The sequence below is a fragment of the Cydia strobilella genome, chromosome 6 (assembly GCF_947568885.1).
Source record: "Cydia strobilella chromosome 6, ilCydStro3.1, whole genome shotgun sequence".
Lineage (NCBI taxonomy): Eukaryota > Metazoa > Arthropoda > Insecta > Lepidoptera > Tortricidae > Cydia > Cydia strobilella.
Genome location: NC_086046.1, coordinates 13,015,600 through 13,033,897, shown reverse-complemented (window position 1 = coordinate 13,033,897; position 18,298 = coordinate 13,015,600). Strand labels below are relative to the sequence as shown.

The window sequence follows — 18,298 nt, the reverse complement described above, 5'->3', positions numbered from 1 at the left end:
TCAAATGGTATGAGAATAGCGTGCTAGCGACACATTCCCTAGATTAGATATGGCGCCTCGCAAAACCGTAAAATTATATTTCTGATATTTTTAGTTCGTGGTTTACTTTTCGAGTTTACGACTCCTTGTTTATCTCAATAATAATAAATAAATAAATATTATAGGACATTTTTTACACAAATTGACTAAGCCCCACGGTAAGTCAAGATGGCTTGTGTTGTGGGTACTCAGACAACGATATACACGGTGTTTCATGACCCACTGAAAACCTAAAAACAGTTTGTTCAGAATCGATAGGAGAATCGATTGCGCTATATTTTAATGGGGGTAATTTTTTTATAATTTTTACATGCCCAGTCTACAAGTTTGTAATGCAATATCAATAACTAGCATTTGACACCTTATTTGTCAATGAGCAACACCCTTATCTCGTTGCAGTAAGGTATGCAAATGGTCAGTTAACAGTGTTTACGATGGTAACTAGCAATTGTTTGATGTCACTAACTGTTGTACGACGAAGTATCTTGTGTAGAATTACCAGTCAAATAGAATTGTTAAGAAAACTAAACAACGAATATTATTTTAAATATTTATCGGATTAAAGAATAAATACTCAAGATGAGTTTAAAATAAATAAAAAAAACTGTTGGGGTGTCTCAGGTTTTCAGTGGCTCAAGTAACACCGTGTATATAATATATAAATACTTAAATACATAGAAAACAACCATGACTCGGGAACAAATATCTGTGTCATCACACAAATAAATGTCAAATCAATATTTATTATATTTAGTTTGGGTGTGTTATGTCAACAGCAAGTGCGAACTCGGAGGCTGGTGTGCTGGGCTCGGAGTTGACGGAGGAGCGACAGCGCGCTGCGGAATTGCAACAGCAGTATGACTCCGTCATCGCGAGGCTCGCTGCTACGGAGAAAAATCTACATCAGGTACCGTAGCAATTTTTTTTCTTAGTCTATTTGAGTGTCCGACTGCTGGGTAAAGGCTTCTCCCCTGGTTTTCCATAACTCCCGATTTTGTGCTTCCTCCGGCCAGTTGTACAGGAAGGTGTCAAAGTCGTCTCGCCATCTTCTCCTGGGCCTACCCCCAGCCATTGTAATGCAATGCAATGCTACCGTAGCAATGTTACAATATATTTTTTACGATAACAAATGAAAACTCGGTTCTAAATGAATTTATTTGTATAATTTTCATTCCAATAGTTGCTGAAATACAATTTTCAGAATCTAAATTAGGTAACCTTTTTAACGCCAATGACGGATATATCCGCACCGTAGGTCCAACGCTGAAGACGGATTAATCCGCCACAAACCACAGAGAAACATAGACCTAATAGCTGACATAGACCGATTCCTTAAATAACGATACTTTCACTTAAAATGTTAATGAAGGTACCCTCCAAAAATACATAGGTACTATAAAAACCGGCCAAGTGCGAGTCGGAATCGCGCACGAAGGGTGCGGTACCATTACGCAAAAAACGGCAAAAAAATCACGTTTGTTGTATGGGAGCCCCACTTACATATTTATTTTATTCTGTTTTTAGTATTTGTTGATATAGCGGCAACAGAAATACATCATCTGTGAAAATTTCAACTGTCTAGCTTTCACGGTTCATGAGATACAGCCTGGTGACAGAGGACAGACAGACAGCGGAGTCTTAGTAATAGGGTCCCGTTCTTACCCTTTGGGTACGGAACCCTAAAACGTATGCTTAGTCATATCATGTTTTGTAAAATACACATATATTTTACTTCATATTCGAAATGAAAAGTAGTGTTTAACTCGGGTGAAAAGCACCCATCCCGACTTGGAACTATTGGCGCTCGAACGGAGTGAGAGAGATACCTCTTCAATATTGGGTGCCTTTCATCCCTTGACTAACAATCTACTATAAATCCTACAAAATCATTATAAACAGTGTGACTCCTACAAAATCATAATAAACATTCAAAGTAGGACTTGTGAGAAAGGCCACGTATTTTGTTGTTATTAAACAAATATCGTACCTACTAAACGAAAAAGTCATACAAAGACTGAACGAGTTTAAGTGATATTTATAAGGAAAGGCCTTGAGTAAAGCCGATTTAGCGATAAATGTATGGTTCAGGTTATTCGATTAGACGACGTCTAGACATCGCGCAGTTCATTTCAGCCCTAGACAGTTTTTATTACCCATGAAAAAAGAAGATTATAACTTATGGTGGCGGCTATTAAAAGCATGCCCATTATCAGTAGTAATAAAAAAAGTATCGTACGCGTGTCCAAATGTTTCGTTTCTGGATGTTCGTGGTTCGTGACACATTTAACTTTTTTAAACCTGACAAATATATCTTTCAGACATGATTTCATTATAAGCTCTATTGGACCGTTTCCCGATGTTATTTCACACTGATGTATTATAGTACTAAAGAATAGATAACATAACAATTAAGCAGATACATCACGCTGTATGCAACGTAAACTGCTATTATTATAGATATATAATTAGTTTTATAATTGTTATAGTTAGTGATTGCTTTATTTGTAGTTTGTATGTTAATTATTTCGCGTCGAGACCTCGTATCACTTTTTTTAGTCGGTATCTTCTCGGTGCCGCGATGTAGAACCGGTAATGGGTTTTTTAAATTGATTAAAGCATTTACATATGTCTAAGTTGAAGAATAGAGATTTTCATTTATATTAATAGCGACCCTGAACCCGAGACGATCTCATAGTACTATGTAATAATGAATTAATTTGTTAGGTACTGTGTTACGTTTGAGAGCGGCGTATCTGCTATAGAATTTTATAATCTGCGCCTTTTGTACACCTAATCTACTGAAATCTGAGTATCCGGTTGTCTACTAACAAGGGTTATAAATGGGGACACGGGCTTGACAGTGAGTAATGATCGTTCTGTCCACAGATAACTGTGGAACACCAGCAGACGTTGCGGATATTAGAAATAACTAAAGATAACCAAAATGCATTGGCGGCGGAGTTGGCGGATACGAAGGTAAGTTCAACCATTCTCATTAAAATAATATACATTCATATCAGGAATTAGATAAAATAAACTGACAACAGTTTATAAATGTTGGTTTTTGATTTGAGTGTAAATTGCTTGTTATAGAATCTTTAAGTTTGCTTTGGAATCAAACCACCTTTGATCTCTTGTTGCACATATAACATTTAAATTTTCACCTCAACACCATATACATAATTGAATACTAATAAAAATATTTCCTCAAATAATGAATAGAATCAGACGTTACTTTGCGGAAATCCATATTAATTAACACCTAAATATTACTTTCAATCAGTGCTAACCCGTTACACTTACTTGCGTATTTTTTACATGCAATTAATGTTAACACCCTCCCACCGGCTTTCGTTCCCGGCGTCAGACCGGCAACATTTACTAAGAGTGCCTCGTAGAGGCGAAACTCGTGTCGAGTATTGTTATTTTGGTGGTGGTTTGTTATATTTATGTTAATATGTAAACGCACATAAGAAACTTATATTTTCATCCCAGGGCAGCTTTAAGATATATAAGTTTATGAAAATAGTCTTAATTAAAAATAATCTAGCGTTGCGATTCAGCGAGGAAATGCTGCCAGTATCTTTGGCACTATATGGCAGTTTTTTTAGGTATTAATTTTAGTTTTGTAGGTAGTTTTAGTTTTAGGTTACTTTTTATTATAAATCTATTAATGGTAGTGTTATTAATTATTGTACTGTTATGCTGATATGTTTTGATAAGATAAAAATAAAATTGAAATAATCTTGTATACTTTTAATTTTGTGTTGTAAACTACGTGCCTAATTATCTTGCACTAATAGGTAACTACGTAATATGCGAAATGATAAAACTCATTTGTTCGAGTCCATCTATGTATCTTTTGTACTCGTGCTTTTGATTGCAATTTCATGTACTGATACCAAAAGCAACCATGTTTTATTTGCCTAAATATTTTCAAGTTTTGTAAAAAAGCCCATGGCCTACTAATATCAATTTAGTTGGGTTCTAAGCATAGTTTTGACGTAACTTGTCAGTGTCACCAGTCACCACACGAACTATAAAAATTCGTGTCCGATATTATGGCCGATGTTCGGGCAGGTTTATTACCCGATTGAGATTTAATTAAAATATAAGATAAACGGTAAAATAAAACTTCCCGTGTAATCCACGTGAGTCGCGTGTTTGGCGTGGTCCCTTCAGAATCTTCTTAAGCGGGTTTTACTGATGTATTAAGGGTCCCCGGCAAGCTCGGTTCTCCATACAAACGTAGTTCCGCTCTAATTTTAAAACGACTAGCTAGATTGCTCTGAAACTTTGTACTTACAATAGGATAAGGTATATCTATGTCTGTAATTAGTTTACGTAGCGTCAGATACCATAGTGTAAAAAAATACAGCGAATTTAAGTTTTTCATACAAAACTTGTTTTGGTTCTATTTCGTTTGTTTTATAAACTGGAGATATATCAACTAATCACAGACCTAGATGTACCTCATGTCATTGTATGTGCAAAGTTTCATTACAATCAAACACGTAGTTTTAAAATGAGAGCGGAACTACGTTTGTATGGGAAGGTGCGATTCGGCCGAGCTTGCCGGGGACTCTTAAATAGACAACGGTGAAGGTGAAACGTTGTACGTATCGCGATGATATTGTAGTGAAATGTAATAACTGCTACCAGCATATGGGGACATGCCTGTGCCTGCATTGTGCTATCGCTTTATTTTCATTATCTCCGTTAAATTCTATAACCGTCTATAATTCGCACTTTGTAAACGAGTTATGTACAACTATAAACCACATCGCCGACAAAAACAAATTGATAATTATTGGAGATATGAATATTGACCTGAAGAAACAAAATAATATTAATACTATGTATTTAAATAGACTTTCTGAACTGGGACTAGAGAGTGGCATAACTCAATTTACCCGTGAGGAAAGTAAAGGAAACAGTATGTCAAGATCCTGTATAGATCATATCTTCTTGAGGCCGATCAATTGCCACTCAGTACATACCGGGGTCATTAACATATCTATTGCTGATCATTACATAACGGGCTGTGCGCTACCGATAACGGGCGCAAGCGCCTGTGCGCCCGCGGCGCGATTAGTTACCGTGCTAGACAACGATAAGATCGATATTGCGCTGCAGCAGGTTGAATGGGATGAGGCACTCGCCTACAACTGTCCGAATAGAATATTTAACTTCGTCAAGGAAAAAATTCAAAATGCATACGATGAATGTAAAAAGACTATAAGGTGTAAAAATATAAAAACAAAATGTAAATGGGTAAATAAAAAAATGCTTAGAATGTGTAAACAAAGAGATAAAATGTACAAAATTTGGAAAAAAGCGCCGGAAAAAATTGAAAATAGAATTTTATACAATAAGTATCGTAATAAAACAAATAAATATATTAATTTCATTAAAAATAAGTACATTCAAGAAATTACTAAAAATTTTAAAAATTCGAAAAAAATATGGCGCATAATTAATGAACTGTGCGGCAAAATAAATTGTTCCATTGATGATGTAATCATGAAATATTTTAAAATGAATGAAAGAGAAATATGTAGTAATTTTGCCCAAGAATTTCAAAATAATGTAAAGAAAATATCAGTTACATGTAAAACACAAATTCTGGACCATACCGGGTTCGCCGGGGGCGCAGATGTGGCAATGAGGGTTAAAAAGGCGACATGCGACAATATTTCTAAAATAATTAAAGGTCTAAATGATAGAAAAAGCCCTGGGTATGACAAAATTCGAGTCATGGACATTAAAAAAAATTGTATTAAAATAACACCAATTCTTACTCACTTGATTAACACCTGCCTTGCCACATCGGTATATCCCGACGAACTCAAAACGGGTATAATACGCCCTATTTATAAAAAAGGAGCGCATAGTGATTGTAATAACTATAGACCAATTACTATATTGTCGTGTATCGATAAGATAATTGAGAGATACCTCGGTAACGAAATCAGTAACTTTTTGACTCAAAACAATATAATTAACAGTAAACAATACGGTTTTCAAAAAAATCGAAGTACCTCTCAGCTACTTCGCGACTTCAACAATGAAATCAACGAGCACATGCATGAAAAAAGGCATGTGCTCGTTGTTTTCATTGATTTCAGCAAAGCTTTTGAAATGCTAGATTATGAAACGTTATATTACAAATTAGAGCAGAGCGGTATACAGGGTCCTCTAGTTAACTTGCTGAAAAGCTATCATAAAAATAGACATACACGAGTAAAAATAAACAATACATACAGTGACGAAATAAAAACCGAAAAAGGCACGGCGCAGGGATCCATAATTGGCCCAACGGAATACCTGCTATATGTTAATGATATGTGCAACATAATAACTGAGGGCTCTGTCTATCAGTTCGCGGACGACACATGCATTATCACAGCCGACCGTGACATAGCTGCCGCAGAACGCATAATGCAATCCAACTTTAACACCCTCTGCAAATGGGCGCACGATGTCGGTTTAGTAATTAACGCCCAAAAGACCAAGATAATGCATATTCGTTCAGCTCACAATAAAACTACTCATAATATTACTGTATTTGCACACCAACATAGCTGCCTGCACCAGCATAATATCACAACGTGTAACTGTGAAAAAATTGAAGTGGTCACAGAGCACATGTACCTTGGGTTAATAATCGACCACAGATTCAACTGGGGACCACACATTAATTATGTGTGCGATAAGTTGAGAGCCATCCTAAGTAAAATGTCAACATTAAGATATAAGTTACCGTACAAAACCCTACGTATGTTGTACTTAGCCCTTGCTGACTCTGTGATCGGTTACGCTCTGAGTACTTATGGTAAAACCTATAAAACATATATAGAAAAAATATATAACTTACAAATAAGATTATTGAAGACACTTGTACCTAAGCATATCAAAAAGAAGTACGAAACAGACTATTCCCAACTTTTCAAATACTGTAATTTACTCCCAGTTCAAAATATGTGTAAACTAGCCATACTAACAGAAGAATATCACCATGTTACTAAACTAAAAGAACACAAAAGATGTACAAAACTAAGATGTCTACAGAACCAAAACAAATATTGTATACCCAAATATAACAACATATATGGCACTAGGCTGTACACATATATATTACCTAAAATATTGAATGATCTGCCAGAAGTTGTTTGTGCTAAATATTTAAATGGTAAACATATAAAAAATGTCGTTAAAATGCACTTATTAAAAACTAACGACACAAGCTATGTATACTAAGAATCATATTTATGATAAGATATAGGATATAATATTGTTTTTCTTTATGTTATTCTCGAACTCCCCATCGGCACACAAACCTCCATAAGGTTTTGCCTACGATGGGTATTGTAATGATCTAAAAAACTGTAATTTGCTTCCTTATTCAATAAATTAAAAAAAAAAAAAAAAAAAAAAAACTTAACTAGAACCTTGTGCACTGTGTAAGCCTACCGCGATGTCGTTGCGTTAATTGCTCATAATATTGAGTTACCCTATAGGCGTGTCCTAGATAGCAGACAATGGCACTCAGCTGTAAGTACGCAGCGCCGCAATCAGGGAGTGGCGTTACAGTCTCCATATTTATAGGTCTTGTATTTCACGAAAGCGAGTAAAATGGGCTGTAAAAAAATACGGGAAAGAGTGTTAACACTCATATTTTGAAACGATAAAACTCATAATTAGGTACATTTTCGAATTAGCAAAGTTTAAAAAGGAGGCGAGCTGAAATGGAAACGTAACAGTGTGCTCATTAGGAAATTTGTGGTAGAAATAGTATTATGTTAACACAAGCCTCCTTGGGCTTACCGTGGGACTTAGTCAATCTGTGTAAGAATGTTCTATAATATTTATTTATTATGTTTCATAAATAATTGCTGTTTTGATTCATCAAGACACTTATCTATTAACGTTATTAGTTTAGTTCTGTCTAAGTGAAATGTAATATATACTACATAATATAATATATTAAGAAGTAATCAAAATTTTCTTATTTTGTATTGGATCACATATAAAAATCTGCCCGTTTTCATTGTTTGCACGCGAATAGTTATTATGATCGATTACGGCAATATAAAGTGATATAAATGTTTCATTGTTAGGTTTTTATCTCATAATAATAGTACCACTCAGCTCTACATGAAAAGCTATTGAGTTTTACAATTGCAGTAACGATAGTAGTTATGCATTCGTTTATATTATTTCAATAGCTCATAAATATTTATTGTTATTGTACATATAGAATCATGTGAAATACATAAATTTAATCTTATTTAATGCATAGGCATAACTCGACATCTTGTTAATTCCTGTAGATTAGAAGTAGCATATAATAATTAGTATAAATTCGTGATACGCTATACTCCACGGACTTTTCAGGGTGCGCTGTGATCGCAATATCACTTATAGTGGCTGCTATAAGTTACATTGTAATTCGTGTACATAATACTTTAAGTTTAATTACGTGTAACTTGTTCAGGAGCGGTACATGGAGGTGGCCGCTCATCTCGCCGAAGCTCAAGAGCAGCTCCGTCAGCTTCGCAAACGAACCGAGCCGACGCGCGGCCTCATGCCCAGCGTGGCGGCCGCGGCCGGCCTCCTCCCTGCCAGTTTACACCGAGAGATGCACTCCTCCATCTACTCCGAGCTTAGCATGGACTCTGGCATCGGCATCGGCAGCGACCCGCTGCAACAGTGAGTATTATATAACAGTACATTACACATATACAAACCACTACGCCAGCTGTAACGAACCGAGCCAACGCGCGGCCTCATGCCCAGCGTGGCGGTCGCGGTCAGCCTCCTCCCTGCCAGTTTACACCGAGAGATGCACTCCTCCATCTACTCCGAGCTTAGCATGGACTCCGGCATCGGCATCGGCAGCGACCCGCTGCAACAGTGAGTATTATATAACAGTACATTACACATATACAAACCACTACGCCAGCTGTAACGAACCGAGCCAACGCGCGGCCTCATGCCCAGCGTGGCGGCCGCGGTCGGCCTCCTCCCTGCCAGTTTACACCGAGAGATGCACTCCTCCATCTACTCCGAGCTTAGCATGGACTCCGGCATCGGCATCGGCAGCGACCTGCTGCAACAGTATTATATAACAGTACATTACACATATACAAACCACTACGCCAGCTGTAACGAACCGAGCCAACGCGCGGCCTCATGCCCAGCGTGGCGGCCGCGGGCGGCCTCCTCCCTGCCAGTTTACACCGAGAGATGCACTCCTCCATCTACTCCGAGCTTAGCATGGACTCCGGCATCGGCATCGGCAGCGACCTGCTGCAACAGTGAGTATTATATAACAGTACATTACACATATACAAACTACTACGCCAGCCGTAACGAACCGAGCCGACGCGCGGCCTCATGCCCAGCGTGGCGGCCGCGGCCGGCTTCCTCCATGCCAGTTTACATCGAGAGATGCTCTCCTCGATATACTCCGAGCTTAGCATGGACTCCGGCATCGGCATCGTCAGCAACCCAATGCAACAGTGAGTACAAATTATAACTTAACCCCTAAGCGCCACTTGTACTATCCCGCTAACCGGTTAAACCTGGAGTTACCATGGTTACCGGTACATTTGACACTGGGTTAACGGTTTAACGGGTTAACCTCGGGCTACGGTGCAAGTGGCCCTAAGAGTCCTAGGGATGTAAAGATGCCAGCCAAAGAACGACCTTAAAAAATACTTAAATGAATTTTGATTCTCATTGCTAACCCGGTATAGAGCCAAGGCTAATCTCGTTGCACCCTCCGGTACTATATCCTAGTTACTAAAATCACAGATTAATAAATAGTTACTACGTAACAGATACATCATTCCCATACAAAAGCGAAAATACCTACGCTATAATAGCCTACAAATTCTTAATAATAATACCTGCTGCTCAGGACGAGAAGAAATGTACCATAAGTACGCGAACAAAGAGTCGAGACTGCCTTGCTCGCCGTGCGAGTCACGTGCCAACGCGTCATCGTAAGAATGCGCTAGGGTTGTACTGTTACTTATGTTATTATTGTAATAAAACAAATGTTGCGAATAAACCATATTTTTATTAGTCAATCAAATATTTAAAAACAACAATTATATTACCTGAATCAAAAAACTCCTTCATTTACGATTTACCTACTTATGTTCAAAGAAATAAATGGTGACAAAATTCATAAAGATAGATTTAAAATACTACTCGGTAAATACGACAAATTTTCCTTTGTTTTTTGACTTTTACACCCATCTACTGCACAATAATTTCGTGGTTTCGGCATTTCGAAGCGTAGGCGCGGGAAACGCGCGGTGCGAGCGCTCAGGCGGGCGTTCGGCGGCCCTCTGTCGGTTGAATCGTCGACGATACGCCGAGCGGTAGGCATATAGCGCGTGGCCTTGAGCGAGTGAAGGAGGCCTGCTAAAATTACACCTCAATACCGGTTTCAGAATGTAAGAAAGTAAATTGTTTTTATAGAGGTGGGACCTAATCATATTTTACGTAACTAATTGTGACGTTTTCAAAGGTACCACATTGTCGCTTACCATAAGAACGAAATTTGCTGGTATCTTTATACGAATAACGTTATGGCAAGCGACAATGTGGACAACCTTTTGCTTGAAAACGACACAATTACATTATATGGCCTCGTAAATCAAATACATCGTGAACCGAATTACACTGACAATTTAACAATTTCCTGGCGCGTTCTGCGGTTAACATCAAACTTAGCAAAAAAAGCAACACACACAGTCGATTTGGTTAATAACTTTGTATACCAATGTGCCCGATTGTCAGGTATTTTGCCGCTTCACTGGTCTAAAGTTGTAGGTTTGTTTAACGGGACTGCAGTTAATGCGTCCGAATAGTTCTGATCATACACAACCAACAAACACAGTGCAATTTGTTTGCATTGCAAATATATACATATTTTAAATACGCTTTTATTTCAGATCGAGCATGGCGAAAGTGTTCGAGACGGTGCAGTGCGCGTCACGGTGGTCTGGCGCGTCGGGTGCGTCCGGCGCGTCGATAGCCGGGTCCGACCAGCCTGACGCGCCGCTACCGCGGTCGTCCTACCTCCTCCCCAAGCCCAAGCTGTCCAGCGACTCGTTCTTCGAAGACTCGGACACGGACTCGGATGATCTCTACCCGTACGTACATATTTCACATGAGTATGGTATTGGTGGAGTGGAAATTGTGGAGGGTGAGCATCCGGAGCGTTCTTGGTTGGCTAGCAGCAACCAGATGCAATACTTCCCGCTCTTAATGCATTATGTCAAGATACTCGTCATCTGAAGATTCGGACACGGGATTTGATGATCTCTATCCAATAATTTCAACTGATACAGTTCGCACGGTCAGATTTATATGTTTAACAATAAGATTCTGTTTTGTATACAAAAGACAACATCAGACAATATTTTTTTGACACAAACAAGCAATGAAATGAGTCGTGGACGACTCAAAAACGACTTTGGCAAGGTTAATAAAAAGAAAAACATTGTGTAAAGAATGAGTAGTATTTGTGCCAAATTTTCACGCTCCTGCCATAATATATGAGACAAGCAATGTCAACGGACAAATGAATTAGCGCAAAAATAATATGTTTGCCAGTGAAATATTGGAAACAACTCATGTTTTAAAAATATTTCGATATATTGTATAACAGTATGCTCATTCCGTTATTTGATTTGGCATCTGTTGCCAAATATATTATAACACGCAGTTGGCTCTAACTTTAAAATTAGGACGTGGTTAGTTTAGCAACAAATCATTGGCGTCAACGTAAAAATTGGCAATAATTCGGAATGAAATCATGCGCCTCTTTTACTAATATAAACTTTTTTCGGCGGAAGTTAGTTTTTACGTCTATATCTTTGAGCCAAAAGATTTGCGTACAAACAACTATTGAAAGAGTCTGGGCACGTTTCGGTAACAAAGCGCAGGTAATAATGGGCATTCTTTAACTTAATTCAGGTCGAGGTGGGCGAGATTGCGTGTGTTTATTGTTAGGACTGACATAACTACACTGTTCACGTTGAGAGCATTATCGGCCGATTCCGGCTTGTTATGGTCATGATAACGAGTAAATTGAGTTGAGATTGTGATTTTAACTGATATGACGATAACTGACTAGACAAAGCAAATCTCTAGTATAATCTAATCTAGAATAAACGTCGTGTTTTCTTATATGAACTCCAAAAAATATGGTTAAATATGTCAATAAAATTAACTTCCATTACATTATGTTTCTGGCCTGGAGACAAATAACGGATACTTAGGATGGGTACTATTACGCGATCATGAGTGTTGGCAACTTTTTGCTTTGGAAAAACATTTCAAAATTATGAGTATTTTTCGAAAGATGAGCGTATATTTTAAAACGTTTATATAGAGACCGCGCGCGTAGGAGGGTCTGCCACTTTGTGGCCTAAATCGCAAACAGGTGCTGCCGCTATGCCCTTCAGTTCATGAACGCTCGCTATTGCTTCACTACATAATATAAAACAAAGTCGCTTCCTGCTGTTTGGATGGATTATGTCCCTATATATGCTTAGATCTTTAAAACTACGCAACGGATTTTGATACGTTTTTTTAAATAGATAGAATGATTCAAGACGAAGGTTTATATGTATAACAAATGCACACGTACGAAGCCGGGGCGGGTCGCTAGTATAGTATAAAACACGAAAGCGATTTTGCGACACACCACAAGTCTGTGTTGGGTTAACAATTTAATAAACATTATAAGTACTTTGTGGTCATTGGTCAACTACGATTTTGTTTTCAGTGGCGGCACCGGTGAAGGCGTGCCGGGAGCGCCGGGCGCAGCGGAGCTGGCGGATGCGCTGCGAAGGCTCACACCGCAGGAGATCAACTCGCGACGAGCATCCTTGACAGCCTCGCACGTGCTTAGGCATCGGCGTAGCACAGGTATATACGCTTTATCGCGTATATCTTTAATTGAAAATAGTTGTTATTTATAACCAGCCTTATGAACCTATTTTGCATGTATAACCAGCCCTAAAGTTTATAATAATAATAATTCATAGTTTTATTTCACAGGTATGTTGTTACAATATTTTTTCGATAGCAGAAATAAATACACAGAGGGTTTCTAAGTGATCTGTTTACGAACTTCAAGTGCTTATGATAATAATTTTAAGTGTTGTCTTTTGCGTGGGTAGTTTTATTGCTAATAGTTTTCTATAGCATTTATCATTACTGAAAGCTTATCATTCGGCCCTCTTGTACCCATAAACGATCTGTTGTACGTTGCAGTAACCTCCCGGTGTGGGCGGCATGAGACCAATCCTTCCCGTCTGACATTAGGTTGATTACATCAATCTAAAGACTACTACTGGATATGAAAAGTAGTCACTGTCTTTTAACCATCATCCGTTAATATTTGGTGATTTATACTTGTATTTTATTCGCAGAGCGTGACCTAAGCGAAGAAAGCGCAGTATGGGGTGCAGGCGCGGCGGGTGGTTTAGCACGTTTCCGGGCTCCACACAAGCTGCAGATCGTCAAGCCCATGGAGGGCTCGCTCACGCTGCACACGTGGGCGCAGCTCGCCAAGCCGACCATGTCAGGTAAACCACCAATCATTGACATTAGTCATGTAACTTGAATGAGGAAAGTACAGTATGGGGTACAGAATAATAAAATTAGCTGTCCCATGTTCAAATTGTACAACTTAGAGATCTACAGATGTAATGCGTCATAATTTTTCGTCGTATTTTGACGGAAACGTACGAACGTGTCTTGGTATTTCAGTCAGTCTCGGTACAAAAAGTATCCCATCAAAAACATTACATGTAAAAAGATGCAAGACTCGCAACGCAGTTCTTCTACTACAAAAAAGTCAAACGAACAATTTTTGGAAACCATTTTATTACGTCATCGGCTCGGTAGGCTATTAGTGTTTACGCTGGCTCACTTGTTGATGTGTTGTTACACTTACGTGTATTATTTACAGGGTTATTAGAGGAGCAGGAGGGTGTCGGAGTCCGCGGCTCCCGCTCGACGCAAGCCCTAGGGCTGCGGCTGTACCGGCTGTCCGACGTGGAGGAGGATGACGACATGCCGCGCCTGCCGCACTCCAGTCATGTCTATACCTTTACTAACAGGTAACCTCACTTAGGGATACTCTCATCGTTTACAGCAGAGTACACACAACAATACACAGACCTCTTTTGATGAAACAGAGGGCTATGTTTTTCTAAAGCTTCCATACTGTTTGGTGAGGGAATTTCATATTGACGTTATATTGTCTTTCTTTTTTCTTGCGATATTCGGCTATCAAAGAAAAGTACACAAAAACTATGGGAATTTTATGCTCGATTTACTGGTTGAAATTTCCACATCAATTGTCTTAGTATACTTACTAGGTATAAGCGGTTTATATAGCCATAAAAATCTAGGAAGCGTTAATTAGTAGCTACGGGTAGCAACATCTAGCATCTAGGTATTTTAATACCACCTAGCAATGCAGATGTCATGCTACTCTGAACTAATAATATCCGTCTTACCGTATCAAAGTCTTCAAAGTTTTTACAGCGATTTTAACTGCTGTAGGTAGTTTATACGCGGTTTACCAGACAATTATATTTACAATTACCCACAGTTTATACGCGACTTTATTTTCCAGAAATAGCTCTAGTTGGATAGAAATTCTTGTAAGTTCTTAATTATAAAATTTCCCCTTTTTCTAGTATGGTGATGCACCCGAACGACGGCAGCCTGGTGAGCAGCACGCGCGGCAGCAGCGTGAGCTCGGGCATGAGCAGCCTGAGCTCGTCCGTACTCGGCAGCGCGTGGAGCTCGCGCCTCACGTCGCGGCGCTCGTCGGCCGCCGTGTCGCCGGTGCTGTCGCGGCGCGACTCCTTCTGCGAGCGTGTCGTCGAGCGACGGTTTACACCTACGGCCACGCCGGCTAATAGTCCGCTGCTCGGCTCGCCGGATTCTTCGCCGCCTGCTACGCCAAGGCGCGGTCAGTATTCTAATACATAGTCTGTAAGCCACGCCCACCGCCACATCCGCTAATACTGCTAATAGTCCGTTGCTCGGTTAGTCGGATTCTTTGCCCTCTGCTACGCCAAGGTCCGGTCAGAGGCGCCATCATACACAGTATCTATGTAGCTAATGAATATTTGTCAATTCTAAAACTCGCGTGAACTGACTGTAATGTTTGTACGTATGTACGTACGTTACTAATATAATGATAGATTTTATTCCTTAGTTGAAAATCGAAGCGATTATTTTAGTAAGTAAAGAATATCAGAATGCAGACATTCGTTTAGAATTTTGGTTTAGACTGCATCTAGACGGTTGTGTTAGGCCTCATTCTCACGAGCGCTTTTTCAACGCACGTTAAAAAAGCGTTTGAATGACACAAATGGAGACATGTGTATTTATTCACACGATACCGCGCTTTTTATCAAGCGTTGTTGGATTTTCAACTTTAAGCCTTAGTCTTTAAATCGAATTTAGCGTGCGGGCAGATTCAAGCGCTTTTTTAACGCGCGTTGAAAAAGCGCTCGTGTGTAGGGTCACTTAATGATGTAGAAATAACTGAATAAGACGTTTTGATTTCCCAGGCGACGCCCCGCCGTCGCTGCACGCGCTGATCGCGTCGGGCACGTCGATCCTGCGGCGGCGCTACCTGGCGTCGCCCGCCGCCGACGGCTCGCCCGCGCCGCTCGCGCTGCAGACGCCCGGCTCGCTGTACACGGGCCTGGTGCACCGCAGCCCCATGGAGCAGCTCACCTGCCTCAAGCGCACGCTGCGCTCCCCCGCCGCGGCCGAGCGTCGCGACTCGGCGCTGGGCGTGCTGGGCGTGCCCGCGCACCCCGGCGAGGGCGCGCTGGACGTGCCCGGCGGCGGCGGCGGCGGCGGCGGCGCGCCCGGCGGCAGGCGGACGCGCCCGAGAGCGCCCCGCCCGAGGACGGACCTGGGCACGGCCCCGAAACCTCCGCCGCAGGAGAGAAACTCCTCCCCGCTCGGCACGCTCAGCTCGTTCCTGTTCGGCAGGAAAGGCGGTCTTCTATAATTCTCGCGATGATCGCGTTTTGTTCCTTCGGTCTGTAAATCTACAAACCCCGACGTACGGAATGTCGAACGAGATGGAATTAAACGGTTGACGATTGTAACGCACCATTTAATTTAATTTTGAGATTGCCTCTACGAAATCTTAACTCCGTACGATTATGATAGGGTCGTCTGTGCTTTTGTTTCGTATCGCTCCGATTGCGACCGTGCTCTTTTTTAGCTGATTTAATCTGAATCATCTGTGAACGTAATGTTCGCCTTGATAGATAATGTTTTACGTTTTGATATCCTATTATGTTATTTGTGTATAGTCGTTTTACCTTTGACGTGTATTTTTTGTAGCGAATTATTTAACTGTAGTGAGCAGCTTTGTGCATTTATAAAAAGTTTTGTTTTGGGGTTTGACGAACTTGAGATCTTTTTTTTGTCTGAATTGAGTTTGATTGGCGGCATTTTTCTGTCTCTCTTCCTCTCTTTATAAAACATTCCTATAAAAGAGCTCAAGTGTTTATTACGCTTTGTGTTAAAAAGAGAGAAATGTCATGAGGACCAGGCGTGCACTTAAATAATTTCATTAACAAAATAACGAATAATAAATGTATTAAAGGGTTAATATCATAGTGCAGCTATTTAGACAGCTGAACTAGATAGCAAGCGCCTGCACGGCGGCGACTTGACTGTCAAACATATCCTATTGATGTCCTAGTTAACGGAAAATGTAAACAGCCGGACAGCGTCAACTAGTTTAGCTGTGTTAATGGGTACACGATAATATCTTCAACTACATACGAGTACGTATTTGTAGTTCTTTTGTTAATGATGTGTAGATGATTGTATACCAAGATAATAATAATTAAGCGTAAAATTAAATTAAACGATGAAAGTATATTTGGGGAGTTAACGGATAACTCTATTCATTGTAGTTCTTTCTTTGTTAACGACCCCGCCACGAACAGTGTATTATTTTATTTTGGTTGTGTTATTTATTGATTAGTAATCTGAGACTTAACTCTAGAATTTACGTAGACGCTTTGTCAAGAAGTAGTTATTGAAGTGGTCGTATTACGATAAGAGTTATCGCGCTTATCCTTATAATTTCTGTAATTGATAAATCATAATGTATCATTGTAAATATGTAATCAAACTTCCATTTAAGTAGGAGAGTACAAATTTATTTATGTTTTGTAAATCAAAACCTAGTAATATGTATCATAGAATCAGTCATACTTTGAGGCTCATTATAGCAATGGCCACCCATTTGTACCTTTCAGAGTTTCACTGCAGATCCTTTGGTTGATTGTAAATATGTATGTTTAATTTATTTCCTCAGTGATGACGAGCTGACGGCCACGTCAATTCATTTAGTTGCTTTAATTAAAGTTAATTAGTGGGTAAACATTTGTTACTACTAACTTAGGGTCTGAGTAAAATAATGGTGCATGCCATAGTGTAAGTAGTATCGAATTCATAATAGTGGAGGTGAATCAGCAAACACAAGAGTGAATGTAAATCAGTTACAGAACTTAAATAGCTGTCTTCGTTTGCCGTCGTTTAGTTAAATGAATAATCAGTGATTAACTTTAGGTTCTGAAATTGGTGCTATATAGTTTTTAATGTTATTATTGATTTGTTTATTTTTAAATCAATGTGATGTGTCGTTAATTTACAGAATTATTAATAATTTCTAACCAGATTGGTATTGTGTTGTTTTCTGTAGCGCGTCTATTGATTTTTGATTTGGCGTCGTGTCGGTATGTGTACTTGAACCATTTGTGAAGTAGTCAGGTGAGGCTGTGAGGCGAGCGAGTGCGAGACGATTCCGATCGATTCCCGAGTGAGAGAGTACCCAAGCCTTAGGCACAAATAAACTGTAGAATAAGGGCAATTTGTTGAGATTTGACATCTAAAATTATAATTATTGTATTTTAATTACAGGAATATAATTTATTCGAAGATAACTTATGCAGTTTCACTTGAATACCCCTGTTCACAATCACTTTATTCACTTTAAAATAGTTTTCTATAAGTAGACATCAAGAAAGTACTCAAATTATTCACTAACTGATTTGGGACCTAAACCCTGCCTAAACCCGATGATTTTTTATAAGAAAAGTGATTATAATGTATTGTTATAATATTATTTTCTATTTTGAAAGAGTAAATTGGTATACTGTATACTGATTTA

At 39.4% G+C, this 18,298-nt stretch overlaps 1 protein-coding gene across 6 annotated transcripts in view; it reads left to right on the top strand.

Moving 5' to 3' along the window:
- The window catches only part of LOC134742451 (trafficking kinesin-binding protein milt), a 68,430-nt gene extending 50,359 nt beyond the window's left edge, over positions 1-18,071 (top strand). For all 6 annotated transcript variants that reach the window (XM_063675621.1, XM_063675618.1, XM_063675616.1 and 3 more), the window contains 9 exons: positions 816-946; positions 2,926-3,015; positions 8,537-8,751; positions 11,010-11,210; positions 12,851-12,993; positions 13,500-13,655; positions 14,042-14,192; positions 14,778-15,055; positions 15,663-18,071. In XM_063675621.1, the coding sequence (XP_063531691.1) occupies positions 816-946; positions 2,926-3,015; positions 8,537-8,751; positions 11,010-11,210; positions 12,851-12,993; positions 13,500-13,655; positions 14,042-14,192; positions 14,778-15,055; positions 15,663-16,114 (1,817 nt within the window). In that variant the 3' untranslated portion in view covers positions 16,115-18,071. The remainder of the gene's footprint in view (positions 1-815; positions 947-2,925; positions 3,016-8,536; positions 8,752-11,009; positions 11,211-12,850; positions 12,994-13,499; positions 13,656-14,041; positions 14,193-14,777; positions 15,056-15,662) is intronic.
- Positions 18,072-18,298: the final 227 nt, after the last annotated feature.